General features: G+C 47.3%; 1 protein-coding gene across 1 annotated transcript; it reads right to left on the reverse strand.

The window, feature by feature from the left end:
• Positions 1-352: 352 nt before the first annotated feature.
• PM20D1 (peptidase M20 domain containing 1) lies at positions 353-20387 on the reverse strand. The gene is made up of 13 exons (XM_049106872.1): positions 20152-20387; positions 17494-17580; positions 15831-16063; positions 15334-15420; positions 14164-14297; positions 13752-13871; positions 12972-13047; positions 12540-12601; positions 12226-12304; positions 10269-10353; positions 4327-4482; positions 1872-1971; positions 353-816 (listed from the first exon to the last, which is right to left on the reverse strand). The coding sequence occupies exons 1-13, from the start codon at positions 20297-20299 to the stop codon at positions 693-695; spliced, it is 1491 nt and encodes a 496-aa protein (XP_048962829.1). The 5' UTR covers positions 20300-20387; the 3' UTR covers positions 353-692.

Consider the following 20387-nt stretch of genomic DNA (forward strand, 5'->3'; position numbering starts at 1 on the left):
GTTTTCTTCTCTAGGCTCCAGCCTCCAGAACCAGGAGGCTGCCTCAGTTTCACTTCTCAGTGAAAAGCCCCCTGCCTCAGTTTCACTTCTCAGTGACCACTTGATGCCACATAGCCCGCTTTATTTGGCCAGGTGTTGTGGTAATTACAGTAGTATCACAATATAACTAAGTTCTGCTCTAGATTAGAATAAACGGGAGGGCAGGGCGAGGGATGCAGGGGCAGGAGAGGAGAGATGAAGGGCCAGCTAAATAATCCAAGGGAAGGGGGAGGAAGAGAAAGGAAGTTACAGCAAAAAGAAATTTGTAAGTGATGGAGAGGGCAGCCTGGCAAGCATGCTCTAAATTAAACACTTCTAGAAGGTAAAAACAGTTGAGATTTTCTAATTCTTTGTTTGTCAAGTCAGGCCTTAACAAGGAGCAGTTAAATAACCCGTATAAGACAAACAAGCCCAGTAACTTCTAGGATACTGACAAGGCAGTAAATGTTGGTCAGCCAAGGGATGCAGATGTTTGGAGGAAGGAAGAAAAGAGGTTCCTGCCAGCCCTTCTCTACCCTTGGCCTTGTTCTTTGGTGATTTCAGGAGTGAGTAAGGCAAGTGGGTGATGGATCACAATGTGGTTTTGACCCAAAGTTTCATCGACATTAGCTTTGCCCCGGGTAGGCACGGTTAGTCCAGCTGGCTCCTCGACCTCATAGTTCGTGCAGGTGAGGAATTGGCTCCTGGTATGTGTCAGCATTCTGGATAAACTCAAAGATGAATTTCACCTGGGTCTCATAGGCTTGGACTGAGATTTTCTCATTGATTCCATGGATGCTGAGTGAGAGATTTTGGGAAAGAGAGGAGAGAGCCAATTGCTGTAGAACAAGTGCTACTACTGAGTACCCCCTACCTCACATCCCCTGAAGCCACTGGCCTTTGAGTCTCTAGGGGGTAAGAAGTGGGCAAGTGGGGGAGGCCTTTTGTAAGAAGATGACATGTAGGTCATTTCTCCAGGGTCCCGGCCCATGGCAAAGAAAAAGTGCAGGAATATAATAATAAAATCCTGGGGAGTTCACATTTGTTTCCTGCTCTGAAATCTATGTGATACTTTCCCCTCAGAGGGGAAATTATCTTTTTAATTCTATTTCTCTTAGGCCAGAGTCCCTGGCCCCTACATTACTAGGGACATAAAAAGAAAGGGAGGTGACTGCTCAGGGTCCCTGTGGGGCCTCTACTTCATCTAGAAACTTCCCATCAGATCTTGTGCTCACAATGTGCCTCCACACACCACACATGTAAGTAACCTCAAAGATAAAAGAAATGAAGAGTAGCAACCTGCTACCTCAGTTAAAAAAAAACAAGCAAAATCCGTAAAAGCTGTTATTAAGATCTATCAAATATGCTGAAGAACCCACAAAGTAGTAATTCACACATAGCAGTTAAAATTGGTGATCATGTCTTAGATTCCTATAGTATATTTTTTTCTGAGAATTCAAAGCATGTGTCCACCTTTGACCTATATGGGTCTGCATTTCACTGAGTGGTAATTGAGAAATCTGGAGTCTCCTTTTTTAGGGGAGAAAATGAAGTCCAGAGGGTAAGTATTCTTCCAAAGGGAGGGATCATACCCAAAGGTCCTACTTGCATCAGGTTCTTTCCAATCATCTGATTATTTACATCCCAGAGAAACAGTGGCCAATTCCCATACATTCTGGAGTGGCAAGACTCTGGCAATGATGAAAGTTGGCCAGTGGGTTCAATAATGTCTTCATTTTTGTTTGTGCAAACCCTGGCTTCCCCCCATTCTGTGGACTGGTAGGAGAATGGGGTGGGGATAGGTCAGATGTATCTCCTCCTTCACCCTTCCTGTTCAAACTTGTTCCACTCACCTACGGAAGTCCTGAGGATGCAGGTAGACGGGGTTGAACCGGTAGATGCTAGTGGTGAGGTTCGTATAGTGTCTGCTGTCTGTGTTGCCAATACAAATACCTACACAGGGAAAATCAAGAGGAATGGGGCTTTATGTGAGCCATCAAGCCAAGGTAGTGATTGGAGGTGGGTTGACTGGAAAATCATAAGAACGTCACCTGGCCCCTCCTGGGAGCCTGCAGCTATGAATTTTTGTCCTTCAGGCTACCCATTCTCAAAACCTTAATAAAACACCATTTCAGCCAGAAGCATGAAACCTCCTCCCAAGTGTATTAGTGAGTTATCCCTTGAATGATCCAGACTGAAGTGTCCTCTCTCCATGATGACCAGGGAGGCCAATACCTTCATTTTATACCCTTAGCTGGGCTATTTCAGAAATCTAGCTCTCCAGAAATCTAGATATCAGTTTTTTATTGCCTTGGTTCTCTTTATATCACCCTAGATCAGAAATAAACACCTTCCAGGGAGCTTTACTGCTATAAAATGCAGTCCTCTTAAAGCAGAACACAATTTCCTATTATTTTCATCCTCTGAAGGCTGACTTTGTCTTCTAAAAATCAAGCTTCAGGTTAAGGAAGTCCCAGGATATTCTCCAGTATCATGCTCTCTTGAAGGTAGTAGCCACTCACCCCACTCACCAGCTAGGGCTAGGACTTGTCCCCACTGGGAGTGTTCTCTGAGATAAGACCCCCTCAAGCACCAATTAAAGAATGGTGGGATGATCTGAGATGTTAATTTGTGTTTTGTTCCATTTTCCACTCCTGGTTTCCAATGGGTAACTATGCCCTTGCTTTGGGGGTTTCTACTAGTTGATATCTGCCTATCTTTTTTCTGTAAAGATCTAACTCTGTTAATGAGATTATGGTGGGTGCCCCAGAAGGGAGAGAGTAGTGCAGAAAGCTTTTGAGGGCCAAGAAAGAAGAATCAGGGACCTAGAGGGCCAGGGTCCCTGGATGGTGGAGACCCAGGCCCTGCTCTGTGGCAGGAGTCTGAAGAGGTGGCAGGCCTCAGAGGGGATGGCTGCCTGGTATGTTCAGGGAGGTGGGTCTTAGGTCTAGAGTTAAAGATCCCACTCTTCAAACAGGCCAGGGAATCAGAGGAAATCTCCAACTTGAAGTGACCTTCTAGCTAGGCAATGGATGTCTGAGGTAACTGCAAGGACCGATGACCACTGGCCGAGGGGCTCCCGTGCTATGCTGCCACCTAAGATCTCGAGGGCCCGATACAGAAGGAGGGTGATGGGGTGGTGCTTGGAGGCCTCAATAGCTCCGGAGGTTGAGTTTCCTGAGGAGTGGGGCTTAAAGCCAGATTTAAGTTGATTAAAAACCAAGGCTGCCATTTTCACATCTGAGTTTATGGATGCAGAGCTTCACTGTATGCGCTCCTACGGGCCCATGCCCAGCACAGAGGCAGGGCTGAAGTATGCACCTAGAACATGAGGGAATCCAGGGCACCTGGCTGGCTCAGCCAGTTAAGTTTCTGATGCTCAACTCTGGATTTCTGCTCAGGTCATGATCTCAGGGTCCTGGGATTGTCCCACATCGGGCTCTATGCTCAGTGCAGAGTCTGCTTCTCCCTCTCCCTCCCCACACTTGCTATTGCTCTCACTCTCTCAAATACATAAATAAAATCTTAAATGAAGGAATCCATGATTAAATCTAGATTTAAAAAAACCTGGACACAAGGCTTAGCATTAGAGCATTTTCTCCTTACATCATGGACCAGAGATCCTCAAACTGCAGTTAGCCATCAACTAGTCTCAGAATCCTCTGGGGGAATTTGTTAAAGAGGCAGATTCCAGGGTGCTCTCCAGATCTGGTTAGCTTGAATCTTTAGGAGTAGGTTCAGATAATCTGCACTTTAGTGAATTCCTTAGGTAATCCTCTTCCACTTTCAAGTTGGAGAATCACTGTCTACCCAACATAGGTTTGGAAGGCATGCTGGAAGATTAAGGAAGGGGCACAGAGGCACTGCTGCTGGAACTGGTTTGGGCTGGGAGAGACGAAGGGGGTTCATGCAAATGGTACAGGGGGGGAGGCATTTCTGAGCTCTGTTGCTGAGCTGTTGTCCCAGGAAGGATCAGAACCAGCCTAGGAGAAACTTGGCCCCTTCTGTGGCTCCTCCAGAGGAGCTGGGGGTGGGGGTCTGGGCTGACCCTGTCCTCCATGCCAGAAAGGCTGGTCTAGGTTAAGCTAGGACCCAGGCATGACTGACCTAATTTATTGTTTCTGCTCTTTTCCTGTTTGCTTTCTGACTTCCACTCCAAGGGGAAAATACAGTTCCAGTTTCATCACGAGGGGAAGCAGCCAGATGTTTCCAGGCTGAACAGCTGGGGTGGAGGTGGGGCAGTAGACATTAGATAGGAAACAGTTCCAGCCCCCACCTCCCTCCAGCCACAGCTGATGAAGTCATTACCTGGGGCAATAGTGTTGACTTCCGGGAAGATGGACTGTATGGTCTGGCGGAGCAGCTGGTAGCCCAAGGCCTGATGATCAGAGGGGCTGACAGGCAGGGGGTCAAAGGCAGTCAACACGTGGAACTGGACCCGGTCGTCAGCCACAATGTTCTTAACTGAGTTCTAGGACCTTGAGGGAGCAAACAAAGAGAGTTTGAGTTCTTAACTATCTGCTGTCCAAGTACTATATGAATTGAAACAGTCCTGATTTCTCTCCAGGAAGGCAGAGCCTTGGGGGTTTACAGGGGAGCTCATTTTTGCCCTGGGACCTCAACTTCAGTTGACTGGCTGTAGTAGAGAGAAGAGGTGGGTCTTTCTGGCAAGGGATCTACAGCATAGTAGGTTTAGGTTAAACATTCAGGAGGCTTGCCTTATGGCCTTGAGGCAGGTGGGGAATTGGAGAAATCAGGAAATTGTGTGTCCTTCCTCTTGGGCTGAGTCATGGGCTAGGTGGAATGCAGAAGACACCACAGGAAGCGGGGAACACAGACATCTTGAGGCAGGCTGATCGATGTGATGACCTCACATCAACCTGGGAGTTTCAGACAGTTGAGGAAAGGGTCACGCACTCCTCTTTCTCCTCTCTGGGCATCCCTGCTTCCTGTTTGTAACCAACTGCCCTGGAGCCAGGAAGATGAGCTCAACACAGGCAAAAAGTCAGGAGTTGGGGGGACTGGTGTTCAAGTTTTCTCTTTGCCTCTTTTCCTCAGGAAGGAACCTGAGGAAGCTCCTAGAAAATTCAGTCGGAAACCACTAGAGCTGGATCCAGCACAAGTCCTGGTCCCAGGCAGGACGTAGACCAGACCCTGAGGATCAGGTCCCATGGAGACATGTGGAAATGGACTGGGAGGCTGGCTTAGAGTGGCCCCCAAGCCTACCCTGCCACCCAGGGAAAGCCCCAGCACTGGTCTCAACCCATCTGATCAGCAGGTGCTTTAGAACTGCCTCTGCCTTAGAAAGGGGGGTGTCCCATAGCTGAGGACCACTCCTATGGGGGGCATTAACTCAAGAGTACCTCTTTTTATGGCAGTGTCACCTAGAAACATGCTAGGAGTGGAGACTGGAAAGGAAACGAGGCCTATTTCTGGCTTAAAAACCACCATTGAGCCAAACCAAATTCCTTGCTGTTGGATTAGTTGGGGGTGGTGGTGGTGGTGCATAACTCACTTATCGGAGCTTATTTTCATTCCAGCATGTTTGCCCTAAACCCTCTAATTCAAGAATTAGTACATAGTCTTGCTATATCTTCAACCAACTGGCAGATTCCTAGTCATCACCATAGAAGGTGGGGGTTGGGACTGGGCCTGCTATCCCAATTTTTTTTTTTTTTTTTGTTATCCCAAATTACTTGAATACTCCTGCCCCCAGAAACTGAAGAGGGCACACAGATAGGATCCCCCCTCAGTTGGAAGCCACAAGAGCTCAGGTTTCCTGCTAACTCACAGGCCAGGTTCTGATGCAAGAGGAGGGCTACCTCACTTCTGTGTTTTCCGCCCCAGGAACATAAAAGGCATGCAATGAATGTTGGATGCAAGAAATTTAAAAGATATGAACTAATAAAAACAGTGGGAGTTATCTCATGAAGTAACTGTATAATAGGATTGTACAGTTAATGTCGCTGGGCTGAGTACCTGAACCTGGTTTCTCACAAGGATGATGCTTCACTACCACCAAAGCACATGCAGGTTGAGGTGGGGTGGAGTAGGGCCTGAAAGAGGATGGTGTTCATTAAGATGGACTCCTTGGATTCCTTTCATCACCTTGGTGGTGGTGGACTTTGAGCAGAAATTCAAAGGAAGGACATGAAACAGATGGAGAAGAGGCAAGATCTGATCAGGGGGGCGGGCAGGCACAAGAATCGAGGAGTGACAGCACACTTCGTGCCGTGGACAGCCACTTATAGTTGTGTGACCTTGAGCAGGCTCCTTAACCTCTGTGTCTCAGCATGCTCATATGTTAACATAAGGATAACAGTAGCACCTGCTTGGGAAGGTGGTTGTGACCACTACTGGAATTAGCATATGTCACGTACTTAGGCTGGTTCCTGGCACATAGTAAACACTCAACATATGCTAGTTATTTGCTTAGAATAGAGGAGCCACCCTGGGCAATAATCAGGGGCACAAGGATGGGATTCATGAATGGTAAGAGGGACCTCAAAGGTTACTTTAGAGCACATCAGTCTCATCACTCTGAGCTTCTACAGCCCTTACAGCACATTACCATAATGTTACGATTTTTCCTCTGTTTTATGTGTAAATATGTTTTTCCCTCAAGTGAATGATAAATGTGTTGAAGGCCAGGACAAGGGATACCAAAAAAATTGGCAAGGTCTTTAGAGTTAGAGTTAGCAAGTCCAGCCTCCATCCTGTGGTAAGGCAAGGCCTCTCACTAATGCCCAGGACAGACTGTCATCCAGCCTGGGCTTGAATACTTCCATGGCAGAAGGCTCACCACCATGCTAAGTTACAATCCATTCTGCTTTTGAGCAACTTGGCTATGAATGTCTATAATGACCTGATGTATGGCTTCCTGTAGTATCTCACCCCTCTCCCCCTTCCTTTTTTTTAAAAAAAGATTTTATTTATTTATTCATGAAAGATACAGAGAGAGGCAGAGACACAAGCAGAGAGAGAGAAGCAGGCTCCATGCAGGAAGCCTGATGTGGTACTCGATCCTGGGACTCCGGGATCACACCTTGAGCCAAAGGCAGATACTCAACCGCTGAGCCACCCAGGCATCTCCCCCTCCCCTTTTAATTTGATATATTTTTATATCCTCCACAGGCTATGGTATATATGAGACATACCATTTCACCTCTGTTGAGACTAGAGGCCAGTGCCCTTACTGCCATTCCCAGATCTTTGTTCTATGTCGGGTTGCAGGGTAAATGTCGCCTCAGAGGACTGACTCGCTGTTCCATGCCTACCCCACAATCACTTTGTGACACATCATCCTATGATTTTCTTTTTTTTTTTTTTTTTTAAAGATTTTATTTTTTAATTCTTATTTATTTATGATAGTCACAGAGAGAGAGAGAGAGAGGCAGAGACATAGGCAGAGGGAGAAGCAGGCTCCATGCACCGGGAGCCCGACGTGGGATTCGATCCCGGGTCTCCAGGATCGCGCCCTGGGCCAAAGGCAGGCGCCAAACCGCTGCGCCACCCAGGGATCCCCATCCTATGATTTTCTTTATGGTACTTACCTCTTGAAAAAATCAACTTGTTCCTGTATTTGATCACTTGCTTATTGCTGTCCCTTACCCATTAGAACATAAGTGCCATCAGGATAGGAATCTTGTCTGTCTTGTTCACCATTTTCCCAAGCACTTAGAAGAATGCCTAGCCCATAGCAGCCACTCAGTAAACACTTGGTGAAGCAATGAATGAAGAAAGGAAGGAATCTTTGGTACAATACTCTATAGAGAGGTGGACGTCATCCACCCTCTGAGAAGCTCATGACCATCCAAGGTGCCATATTCCCCAACTCTCCTTCTAGTGGGGGCTTCCTGAAACATCTTCTAGTGGCCTGATTTTTACTCCTTGAGGCCCATTCAGGACGAACCTTCTACAGGGTAGTCTATGACATTTCTGAAGACTGTTGCTCACACATAGGTGATGGAGACCTCTCTACACCCACAACATGGGAGAGACCACTTAGAGTTGGAGGAAGACAGTTCTGGGAACTGTTCATGCTCCCACAGGATCCAGCCCAGCAGTTCCAGCCCATGGAACTTGATGATGGAACTGGGCACGAGGCAAGGGAGGGATCAGAACCAAAGGATGCTGCATGCTTTTGGATGCTGGACAGGTGGGCAGGATGGGCCCGGGGCTTTCAGGGATTTCATGAGATAGACTGGGAAGGAAGGCCACTCTGGTGGGGAATAGACAGGAGGGAAGAGTGCCAGAAGCTGGGGAGATGAAAGCCCCAGCTGGTGGAAAACAGCCCTTGGAAAGGGCATGGAGTTGGAATGAGGCTGGAAAAAAACTGGTAGAAAGAAGTTCAATGGGGGGAATTCAGTGATTTCCTGGCCCCATGATCCTCTAGGGAGAGGACAAAGGTTGGCACTCGATGAAAAGCAGTGGAGCCCAGGGCTCACACCGGTCCCAGCTTCCCCAGAATGCTGGGTGATGCTGGGCAGGCCATCAATCCATCCCCCGCCGGCCCCCCTGCAGTGAGGGGTGTGCCTCCCACCCTATGTGAGAACAAACAAAACCCTCCAGGGGGAAGAATTTAGGGAGAAAAGACCACAGAAGTCTAAGTGTGGCTGACCCTCGAGGATCTGCATCAGAGACTCAGGGAATACCACCTGCCCTTAACCCTGCTTAATTCTGGAATGTTATTAGTCATTCGATAGTTGTTGGGTTGCCTCTTGAGATCATTTTTTTGAAGGATTACATTTGTCTCCTGAACTCCTATTTAGCTCAACCTGCTGTTTAAGTAAGCTAGCCTTTCCTGCAGATGCCAAACATTCTGCACCGTGTCTGCTCAATCCTGTACCTTTCAGCTCACGTGTCACTTCCCCGGGGAAGCCTTATCTGACCCTATCCGAGGTCTGGTTCCCCCTTACATTCTCCACTAGAACCTGGTCCCTCTTTGTCATAGCACTCATCACAGTTTGCAATTACGCACTGATTTTAATCATTTTTAAATTGATGTTTGTAGCAGGCCACTGCCAGGCTCTGTCCTCGATCCTCTTTCTTTCTAATTTTACACATTCTTCCTGTGGGATTTTATTGACTCTAGAGGTTTCATTTATGTTAACACCCCAGCCTGTATCTCTAGTTCATTCTCTCTCCAGACCTGATGTATTTATAATTGCCTATTTATAATTTATAAGCTTCTCAAACTCCTAAACCATTATATTTCTCTGAACTTGCTCTACTTTCTGAATGCTCCATCTTGGCTAAAGGCATCAGCACCTGGCCAACTACCCAGGTTAAAAACCTTGGAGTCATCCTGCCTTTCTCTCTCCCCTTACCCATGACACATTACATTCTGCTGAACCCAAGTCTCCCACCGTGGCAGGTGCCTTTCCTCACCCCATCACCACCACTCAGTCCACTGCCTGAGAAGCTCTAACAGTTTCACAACCGTCTCTTCCTACTCTGGCATTTCCTCTGCATTGCCATCAGCACCATCTCCCTAAGAACACATCTAAGGACATCATGGCCCCGTTTGAAGTTCCCTCTGTCCACAGATTAGAGCCCAAACTCCTCAGCATGGTTCACAAGGCTCTGAACCCCACGCTACTACTCCATTTTCACCATTGCCATATCTGCCTGGTCTGTCGTCCTCTTTATTTAGCCTGATTTGACCTTAGCCTGACTCTGAATACCTGGCTTCTAGCAAAGTCCTATCTGTCCTTTACATCCCCGCTTAGATTTCTAGTGGTCAGAAAAGATTTTCTTGACCCTCAGAGGTAGTGACAGTCCCTTTCTCTGCACTGGTCCTTTAGCAATTTGTTCATCCCTAATCAATTTGATTGTGGTCTGGTGTGGTGGTTCTGGATCTAGACTGTTACATGCGTAATCTTGGGCATGTCACTTACCTGCTTTTTTGATCTGTGCCTCAGTTTCCCTGTTAAATAAGGATGATAATAGGATGGTTGTGGGCTTTAAATGAGCATGCATATATCTTAGAACAGTGCCACACACCAAGCAAGCCTGTGGGACATGTCTGCTACTATTGTTATCATTTGTCAGACTCCAAGTTCCCCCAAACCAGAGATCTCCTATCCTAGCCAGATTCCTGGAAGCCTCTGAAGAAGGTTGAACAAATGTTATTGAATAAACCAACCAATGTTGGTTGAAAAATGGTGGTTGGCCAGCCCTGGGAATGCAGCTATACCCAGATCCTGGGGATCACACACATCCCTGATACCAAACCACTGGTTGGGAACAGATGTCACCTACCTCTTGGACTGTCTGTGCAGGGTGAATCCGGAGGTTGATTATGGCCTGGGCCATCGGGGGGATGACATTCATCTGGAGAGAGAATCACAAACCCTGGCCTGAGCCACAGAAGCTCCAACCTCTGCCCCCGCCCCGCCCCCCCAAAGGCCAACTACCACCAGTAGAGAAAGAGGAAGCCAATTTGATTGAAAGGTCCAGGGCTTCATTTTTAGTTGGCCCTTGTCTCCTCTGGGCCCTTGACAAGTGGTTATGTTCAGAACTAGAGGTGTGTCTGTGCATTAGGCCAGATCTCCATGCTTCTTGGTCCCGGTAGGTTTCACTGAGAACTTCTCAGAGCAAGACTGTTTTCTCCAAGACCACACAGACCTCTCTCTTCTGGCCCCATGCAGCACCACTGGCACTGTGTGCCCTGGATATGCCTCTTGCACTTTACTGCTTACTCAGGCCAGGGCACCCAGAGCCTCTGCAGGCCCCCGTCACGGTGTGTTTGAACCCCGAAGGGGATGATGATAGTGATTTCCCACTTCTAATTGCAAAATTTGATTCTGTTCTCTGCTTGATCAGGAAGAACCCAAGACTAATCAGAGAAGAGAATTAGACTCTGAGTGGATTTTTTTCCTCAGAGGCCATAATAGAACGGACTCCAACTCTGAATCTTTCTTTGAACTGGTTTGGTGCAAAAAAGCACTAGACCAGGAGCAGGAGAGCTGGGCTATTACAAATTAGCCGTGTGATTTTGAATAATTATGACCTGTTTGTGTCTCTGTTTCCCGACTGGCAATGGGGATGATGGTACCAGGAGGGCTGTGAACAGGATCAAATGGAATAACAAATGTGACAATGGACAGATAAAAATTTTATGGACAGATAAAATGACATTCACATGCAAGGACACAGTATTATTATTATTTCAGTGAACACTCTAGACAGCTGGTGAAGACAGCTCAGGTCTGGCTGACACTCTGTCCAGTTAAGTAATGGCAGGAATTGAGGTGCCATTCATTGTACTCAACCTGGGCTCCAGATGACCAGACCTCCACAAGGCCATCCTGTATGCTAGGTAAAGGTGGCATTCCTTAAAGTAGTGCTGGTAGTCATTGGGAACAGTCTCACTTCTCTCAAGATTTCAGAAAGTCATAGGCCCAAGCTAACCAGTGTGGCTGTGGCTGTGGTTTGTTCCTTTAAACAGAGATGCCCCTTAGTGGCCAATCCAACTGGAAGTAGACCAATTTGCCAAAAAGTAGTTCTTGGAAAAGAAAAATCTATCAAAGTAATAATTCACTCAAAATTTATTTCTACGAGTGAACTTCATGTTTGTTAAGACTACCCAGTATTTAGTGTGTTTTGGGAAATGACTAATATCTGCCTTTAGATGTTGTATATGTAGATTTTATAAATTGTGAGTGAGTTTCTCTCTTTTGACTCAGGGGAGCATGAAGGGAAAATACATTAATCAGTCATTAAATTTGTTAGATGAATAAATCTTCCAAAGTGTGATAAAGAGTAATCAAAAGATCCTTGATAGGTAGGAAAGTTAGAACCTTAGGCTACATGACCAAAATGCTAGGTAAATATGTAACAAGTTGAATGAGTATAGTTCACAAAAATTAACTTCCAAATAACTCCCCTTCATACTAGTATAATTTTCTTTAATGGTTTTTTTTTAAGGAGTACAGACACAAGGCAGCTGAGAGGGGCCATGGACACTCCCTAAAAGGCACATGTACAAAATCTGGCCAGCAATTTCAGAGGGTTTGTAGACCTCGGTTGGTACACTTGCTCTTGAGGATTACCCACCTGATAGCACTGTACAGTTCAGCCCTGGGCCTTCCTATTATTCAAACTATAATCAGAGAAGGAAGAAGGGGCCAGGAAATAAAGCCAAAGGATGGAGGGGCGGGTGTAGGGAGGGAAAGGTGTAGGGGATGATCTAGGAGATGTTACCTTGACTCCTGCATTGAACATGGTGAGTGCCATCGTGGTCCTGACCAGTGCATTGGTTATGTAATTCCTCTCCATTAACCTAAAGCCAAAAGACTAAGGTCAGACATTAGGAACAACTTTCCAATGTGGAGAAAGAATGGGTTGGAAGATCACCCACTTTCCTGAATCTTGAAGACCTTTAAGACTAGGAGGGACATCCTATATATGGATTAGATGTAGCATTTGGTGGCTAAGGGATGATTAGCTAAGCCAGGGAGAGGGGACTGAGTAGGTTTGGTTTGGAGGATGAGAGAGAAGGAAAGATAAAACTTTACCTGCTTACAAGGGGCCCAAACAGCCATAGGTTTCTCAAGACAATATTGGCAGGAAAAGGGAACTGAAAAGCAAGAAACCAGGTCATCAGGATTTCTGAGGGGTCAGCATAACAGGGTCACTGTACCTGAGGCTCAAGTCTTTCCCTGCTTTAGATCTGCCTCGAGGGCCCTCAGTGGCAGCCTCAAGGATGATTGAGAACCGGCTCCCGAAGGGTGCCTGGATGTGTCAGGTCTTAGGGTCTCAGAGAAGCACCAACACCCCCGGGAAGAAGTCAGATCCTATGTCTCGGCTCAGCCTCTAGCTGAAAATAGGTGAGCATGTGCATAGCACGGGTCAGCAGTGGGCTCTTCTTCTGTTCTGGAAACTACTTTTCTGCCCTTCTTTCTTTCTCTTCCACAGCTGACCAGGGGTAGTGAGGCTCCTTTCCCTACCTCATTTGCCAGTTCCTGCAATGTCGTTTTCAATGGCCCACTTCCAAACATGTTCGGCAGTGGTGTCTGCTCCAGGCTGGAAGAGAAAGGGAATTCTCAGGACTTTCCCCAACCCCAGTTAAAGATCAGCAATCTGAAGGGAAGAAGAAGGGAGACAGGGTTTTTCAGCAGGTCTGGCCAGGAGGTCTGCCATTTACCTTCTATTACCACCGATCCACCTGTTTGGAGATCTCAAAACACAAGCAGGATTACTTCTAGATGCTGTCCCTATCTACCAAGGCCAAGTTGGCACCACTCCTTGTCACCTACCACACTGTAGCAGAATTATCAGTCTCTGCTGTAACTGTGAGTTCCTTGAGGAAAGGGGCTGTCTGTTTCTTTCTACTGCTATATGCCCATCACTGGGCACAAAGCCTTAAACATTGGTAGAGAATACCCATATTTAACTGAATTAATATAGTTCTTCTTCCCACTTTGCTAAGAAAACCCAGCTGGAGGTAAGCTTTGCTGTTACAGACCTTGCTGTGCTCACCCACAGCCTGCAGCCCTTACATCCTGACCTAGCTTTTATGGGCCAGCTCTTGCTTACAATATGGGTAGATCCTTTTCTGACCCCTGACCCCTGCCTGGGTACTGGTGGCTCTGTCCTTCCTGCAGCCCCCATTGTGGTTTCTCAGCCCAGCTTCAGGGCAGGAAGCTTAGCCTCTTCAAACCCAAAGTGGGAAAGGGCCAGGTCCTCCATCCCGAGTCTGGCAAGGGAGCAGGGCCCATGTTGCTTACCGGCTGATAGCAGCTGCGAGGATGCCAATGCTTGTCTCCTTGGGGGGAGCTGAGGAGTGGCCTGGAGTCATGTTTACTTGCAGCCTGAGGTTAATCCCACCCTTCTCTGAGACTGCGATCCTGCAGCAGAGATCAGAGAGGGTCCTCCTGACTTCCTCCCACCTTGAATTATCCCATGAGCCCATGAGCCCACCTGCACAGTGGTCTGCTGGTCTAGCAGCTTGGCTTCATAATGCTTTAAAAAATCTACACTTGAAGAGAAAGGGAAGGGGGAGCCCAAAACTGGTCCGAGTTCAGGGCCAGAGGAGTAAAATAAAGAGTTGTCTCAGTATGGCTTACAGATGCCAGGCTGCGGTCATCTGAAGTGTGGTGAGAACACCTTCTAAGGTGGGGGATAGGGTACTGTACTCACATGGCAAAGGGCTTCTTGAGGTAGGGAATGAAACCATCCAAGATGAAGTTACCCTCGTCCACAATGAAGGCTAGCTTGACACCCCTTGCCTGTAGCAGGGCTGAGATCTTCTGAGCCCCATTCTGTCCTGACACCTGCAGACATTGAACCCATGGCCATTGTCCTTCTCAGACAGACCTCTAATAGCTAATGGAGACCCATTGAACATAGCTAGGAGCTCCAGAATCTCCCTGCCCTGTCTCCATCCTGCGGGGTGAGGGAGGGAGAGGAAGGGGCCTAGACAGTCTTGCTTCACAGAACCCTGGAGAGTCACAGCTGGAAGGGCCAAACTGCCCTCATTTCACAGATGAAGTGACAGGCCCAGGGTCAAAGTAAGTGACATCACTGGAAATAAAACATTGATTCCTTGCTCCCTGTTGGTTCTCTTACTATCACACCCATGTTTCTCAGAGTGTCACTGCTGCCTCAGATAATACCAGAGAGTTTGTTAAAAATTCAGATCTATGCCTATCACTAAATGAAAGAAGTCAATCTGAAAAAGGCTATATACTGGATGACTTTCTGGAAAAGGCAAAACTAGGGACATAGTAAAAAAATCCGTGGTTTCCAGGGATTGGGAAAGGGAGAGGGGGATGAATAGGCAGAGCACAGAGGATGTTTAGGGCAGTGAAACTCCTCTTTATGAAACTATAATGGTGGATCCATGTCACTATACAATTGACCAAGTCCACAGAATGGATGCCCAGAGTAAGCCCTAATGTAAACTAGGGCTGTGGGGAGTTATGATGTATCAATGTAGGTTCTTCAGTTGTAACAAATACCCCTCTGGTGGGGATGCTGACAATGGGGAGGCTGTGCATGTATGGTAGGGGCATAAGGGAAGTCTCTCTACCTTCTCAGTTTCACTGTGAACCTAAAATTGCTCTAAAAAATAAAAATAAAAAAACCTTTAAAAACAAATTCAAATTTGTGGCACCGGGTCTGGGAATCTGCATTTTGGTCAAGGGCCTTAGATAGTTCCGGCGTGTGGATACCCATAGGAATTGGCAAACCACCACACCATATTCTGGAGGCCCTACAGCTGGGGAGCAAACTGGACTAGACTGCACCCCTCCACTCCCACCCTAAAGAGGGGTTTTAGAGATGGTTTATGGGGTGAAGAGGTTGTACCTCCTCATCATGGCCCAGAGCAATAAAGAAAGATCTTCGGGGGATGTAGTTTCTGATCAGCAGGAGCTCCAGGGCCTGCAGAATTGCCTGGGGGTAGAAGCACAAGGGAAGAGGGAATATCAAGGCATCAGTAACATTCAGCTGCCTGCATCAGGGCTGGTGGGGCTAGCATCAGGCTCTCTTTAAAGAGAACAAATTCAAGTGGCCCCTGGGGGATGGGATGTGAGGAAGCATAAGCTCCTTTACCACCTGGAGAAAAGCATAAATGTATCAGTGTCAGAGCTGAAAGGGTCCCTGGATATCACGTACTCTAGTCCTTATTTCATAGTTGAGAAATCGAGACCCAGAAAAGGATAGTAACCAAGTGATAGCTGGAACATCTCCTGAAGCCAAGGTTCTTTCTACCATAACCTCCCGCCTCCCAGGGGTCAGCAGAACATCCCCATCCTGGGTGAATCCTTAGTGCCCCAAAGCAGAGAAAACAAGGCATTGCACACCATCAAAGAGTTCTTGTTGTCCAGTGTGCCTCGGCCATGGATGAAGCCATCATGCTCCAACCCAGAGAACGGAGGCACCTCCCAGCCTTCATCAGGGGCAGGCACCACATCACTGTGAGCCATCAGCATGTAGGGCTGCAAGCTGGGGTCCGAGCCTTGGACAGTGAACAGGTGGCTGTACTCTCCTATGACTTCATGTTGGATAAACCTAGTTTTGAAAATTGTAGGAAAGACTGGAGACAAAGGGATGAAAGAGGAGAGAGAAAGTCAGATTTAACAATTTCCTTTGGTTTTCTTACGATTTGATAGAAAATGTCCACCTGTCCCCCCACCCCTTTTTAAAAAGGTGTAGTGTCCTATAGGAAGCCTTCTGGAACAAAGCCAGTCTGATTCCTGATTTGCACGGACAATCTCTAAAATTCCTCTTCCTCATATTTAAATGTGCTACTACTACGTGACAATGTGCATATCAAGATTCCATCATGGTAACAGCTAATAGATCAAGATCTGGCTTGGTCTGATCTGTAACATGCACATCACAAGTATCTGCTGCAGGACTATACAGATGACGAGTGTGTGTTAAATTTTAAATATACTAGTCCCCAATATCCAAATTACTTGGAACCAAACATGACCCTTATATTACAAAGAGAGAGAGAGAGAGAGATTAAAAAAATACTCCTGTGTGTGTCATACAGAGGGAAGATTGTTCTGTCTAGCACAAGGCCACACTTACATGTGTGGGTGTGGATTCTCTCAGGGTCAATTACTCAGGTTACAGACAGTGTTAGCGAGGGGGCCACTTGATGTGCCCAGGCCAGCTCCTCCAACCCCAGATAACTTTGGAGGGGCTGTTTTTTTCTTTTATTTAGGAGGAGGGCCTCACTACTCTCCAGGAGCTTTCCATGCAGGGAGTGGGGAGTTGCAAGTCTCCTTTTTCTTCTTGACCCATCCCTTCTTGGACTCACATGGGGGTGAGGAGCTGATATGACAGCTCAAAGTCGCTGACTGCCTCGAAACGCAGAAACGGGCCTGTAAAGAATCAGGGGAAGGGCCTGCATGGGTGGAGTGTGTACATAGGTGTGTAGGTGTGTGTATGGAGGTAGGGGTGGGAGGAGCATGGAGTATAGTTCCAGAAGCTTGCACGGGAAGAAGGAATTCCTAGTCCTATCTTTTTTTTTTTTTTCTTTTTTAATTTGAGTATAGTTGACACACAATGTTACCTTAGTTTTAGGTACACAACTTACTGATTTGACAGGTTTATCTACTATGCTGTTCACCACAAGTATAGCTACCATCTGTCCCTATACATGGCTATTAGAATATCACTGACCCTATTCTTTATGCTGTGCCTTTTAATTCCTTTCTTAGTCCTAACTTTTGATTATATATTTATTGACTGTTATATATTTAGGGCAAAGATCGGGAGAGTTCAAACTCCAACCCAACAGTGTGCCTTAGTGTTTCAAGGGCCAAATAAATCTATAGTCTCTACCCTGCCTCCATTCTGACTCTTAGAGAGCTTGTATTCCTCCCCACTGTGTATAAACTCAAAATACGCCCACAGAAATTTTTACTGTCCTCTGGTCAGTAACAAAAGAAGCTTCTTTATCACTTTGTAAGAGAACTGTGCTCCCACCCCTTTCCACAGATTGTGGCTGACCTGTACGAATGAATTCTCCAAACTCGGCCAGGGCTGTAGTGTTAATGTCGTCAGGACTGAAAGACACTGTTGGAATCTGGATGGCACCTGTCAGAGACAGAGAGCCATGGGAGAGTACAGTTGATAACAACCACTGGTTTCACCATAGCCCTCTGTGCATAGAGTTCTCTTGCGTTCATGATCTTATTGTGGGAGGCAGAACAATCCTAGGAGGTAGGCACTGCTATTTTCTCTAATTTGAAGGGAGGAAAACAAGCCTAGAGGGGTGAGGGGAGCTGCTCAGGGCTGTCCTGAAATAAGCAGCAGAAATGGGATCTATAAACCCAGGTCTTTCAGGTTTGGTTAGACTAATATGGGTCTTAAAGTCCAAGATGGATGTGGGTGGGGGGAGGTGGACAGGAGTAAATTTTGGACTTTGACCCTAAGTGGGGAGCTGCTATAAATTGTTTCTAAGCCTCATTCTGCCTCTGAAACCATTATCCTTTCAATGAACCAGAGGAGCCCACCATTCTGGGTCCCTACATGAATGAGGCTTTATGTGCAGAGAGTAGGCTTATTCCTCATGGACTGGCTCATCCAGAGTCTCGCTGATTTCTCAGCCAATGCCAGCTTTTTGGGCACATGATGCCTGGGAAGGGGTGGATATAGGAGTTCCCAAACCAACTCCTCAGTCCTCAATAATCTTCTCCACTTTACCCAGATGCCTCAGTTCCTGAATTGCTATTAGGTTTATCCCTTTGAGCCATGAAGGCTTTACACTTTTTTTTTTAAAGATTTTATTTATTTTTTCCATTAGAGACACAGAGAGAGAAAGAGGCAGAGACATAGGTAGAGGGAGAAGCAGGCTCCCTACAGGAAGCCCGATGTGGGACTCGATCCCGGGACTCCGGGACCAGGCCCTGAGCCAAAGGCAGATGCTCAACCACTGAGCCACCCAGGAGTCCTGGCTTTACACTTTAAAGAGATTCATTATTAAATGCAAACACCAATGGGAGAGGAAATGCAATAAATTATGAGAATGTTTGATTAGATATTCCAAAACACACTAGGAAGAACAAATGCATCTAGGCAGTGCATTTGTCAAGGGTGGGCTGCTGAAAGACGAACTTAGCTCTGTAATCAGTTTTGCTCAGGATCAACCCTACATCACAGCCCACCACATAGATGGGGAAGTCAAGGTTCAGAAAGATGAATCTATAGGAGACAAACTCAAAATCTGAACTCAAATGTTTTGCCTCCTGCTCACAGTTGGAGCAGGAGGCATGTGGCTATATAGGTATATATATAGGCCGTACAGCATATATAGGCCATATAGCCATATGGTTATAAGGTCCCTACTTTGGGTTCTTTAATTAAGAAAGCTTTTGCTTTCTCCTGGGTGAAAAGACACTGGTGAGCAGCTGCCTACTGGCTTTCAGAGAACTCACTATTTGTTCTATGCTTTGGGAAAGCTCTGCTCTGCCTCCAGACCAATCAATCCCTCAGGCACATGCACAATTTATATTCAATCACGAGGGCTAGCTTTTGATCCCTGCCTCTGGCAGCACATGTTTATGTAGGCAGTTTCTTTTAATTCATTATTTAATGAAAGGGGAAAAGACTGGAGCTAAGCCCAATGGTGAGGAGGATCTCATTATCCCATAGGACCTAGTACGCAACAGAACCTTTCCTCTTTTCTCCTGGAAAATGCAGACTGAGAAGGCAAATGAGTTTTTAACCTTGGTTTGAGGTCTAGGGGAGAGATGTCTTTTAATTAGAAGAGGAAATTTGGAACATCTCACGCATCTCCTGGTGGAGTTCCCTGGAGCTGGGTGGATCCTACAGGTGATAGATGTTATCACCCAGTGCTCACTCCTTGCTTGTGAGGTCCCTAGGGAAGGTCATTCAATTGACCTAAGCTTCAATTTCCCTCCACTGTAGGTAAGATTAAGATAATTTAGTCTCGGGCAGCTTGGGTGGCTTAGCGGTTGGGTGCCGCCTTGGGCCCAGGGGTGATCCTGGAGTCTCAGGATCGAATCCCACGGAGCCTGCTTCTCCCTCTGCCTCTCCCTCTGCCTGTGTCTCTGCCCCTCTCTGTGTGTGTGTGTCTCTCATGAATAAATAAAATTAAAAAAAAAAAAGATAATTCAGGCTTAAGATATCGCGTTGATTTAACAGAAGTCAACACTTTGGACGGTTAAGGGTACAAATAAAAGCTACTGCAGGGATCCCTGGGTGGCGCAGTGGTTTGGCGCGGGCCTTTGGCCCAGGGCGCGATCCTGGAGACCCGGGATCGAATCCCACATCGGGCTCTCGGTGCATGGAGCCTGCTTCTCCCTCTGCCTGTGTCTCTGCCTCTCTCTCTTTCTCTCTGTGTGACTATCATAAAAAAAAAAAAAAAAAAGCTACTGCAAAGCCGGGGTTGGGCTGGCGAAGGCCAAGGCAACGGGGAGATGGTGGAGCTCGGGCAGGATCCTGGCGAGGCAGGGAACACCGGAGGGCCCAGAAGCCAGCACTGGGACAAGAGTGGCGTCCCCACGCCCGGGCGCGAGGTGCTGGGGCTCGGGCTGGGGAGTGCGGTGCAGCCGCAGGTCCCGTAGTGGACCCTCTGCGGTGGGAGTGGGCGGCAGAGGGACCGACCTATACCCGAGCATCGCTGGGCCAAGGGACCCGGCTCACCTTTCAGCGCTTCCTTCATGGCGAAGCGCTCGCCTTGGTTGAACTGAGAAGGGATGTGCCGCTCCCGGCCCTTCCCTGTGGACATGGTGGAGACGCCTGGCAGCAGCACAGCCGCCAGAGCCAGCACGCAGACGCACTGCGGAGCCATACGCTCGTCTCGGTCTGCAGCGGGGTCTGCACCTGCCCCGCCAGCCCGCGCCGGTGGTCCTGTCCGCGCTCCAATTCCCGCCCCTGCC

The sequence above is a fragment of the Canis lupus genome, chromosome 38 (assembly GCF_003254725.2).
Source record: "Canis lupus dingo isolate Sandy chromosome 38, ASM325472v2, whole genome shotgun sequence".
Taxonomy (NCBI): Eukaryota; Metazoa; Chordata; class Mammalia; order Carnivora; family Canidae; genus Canis; species Canis lupus.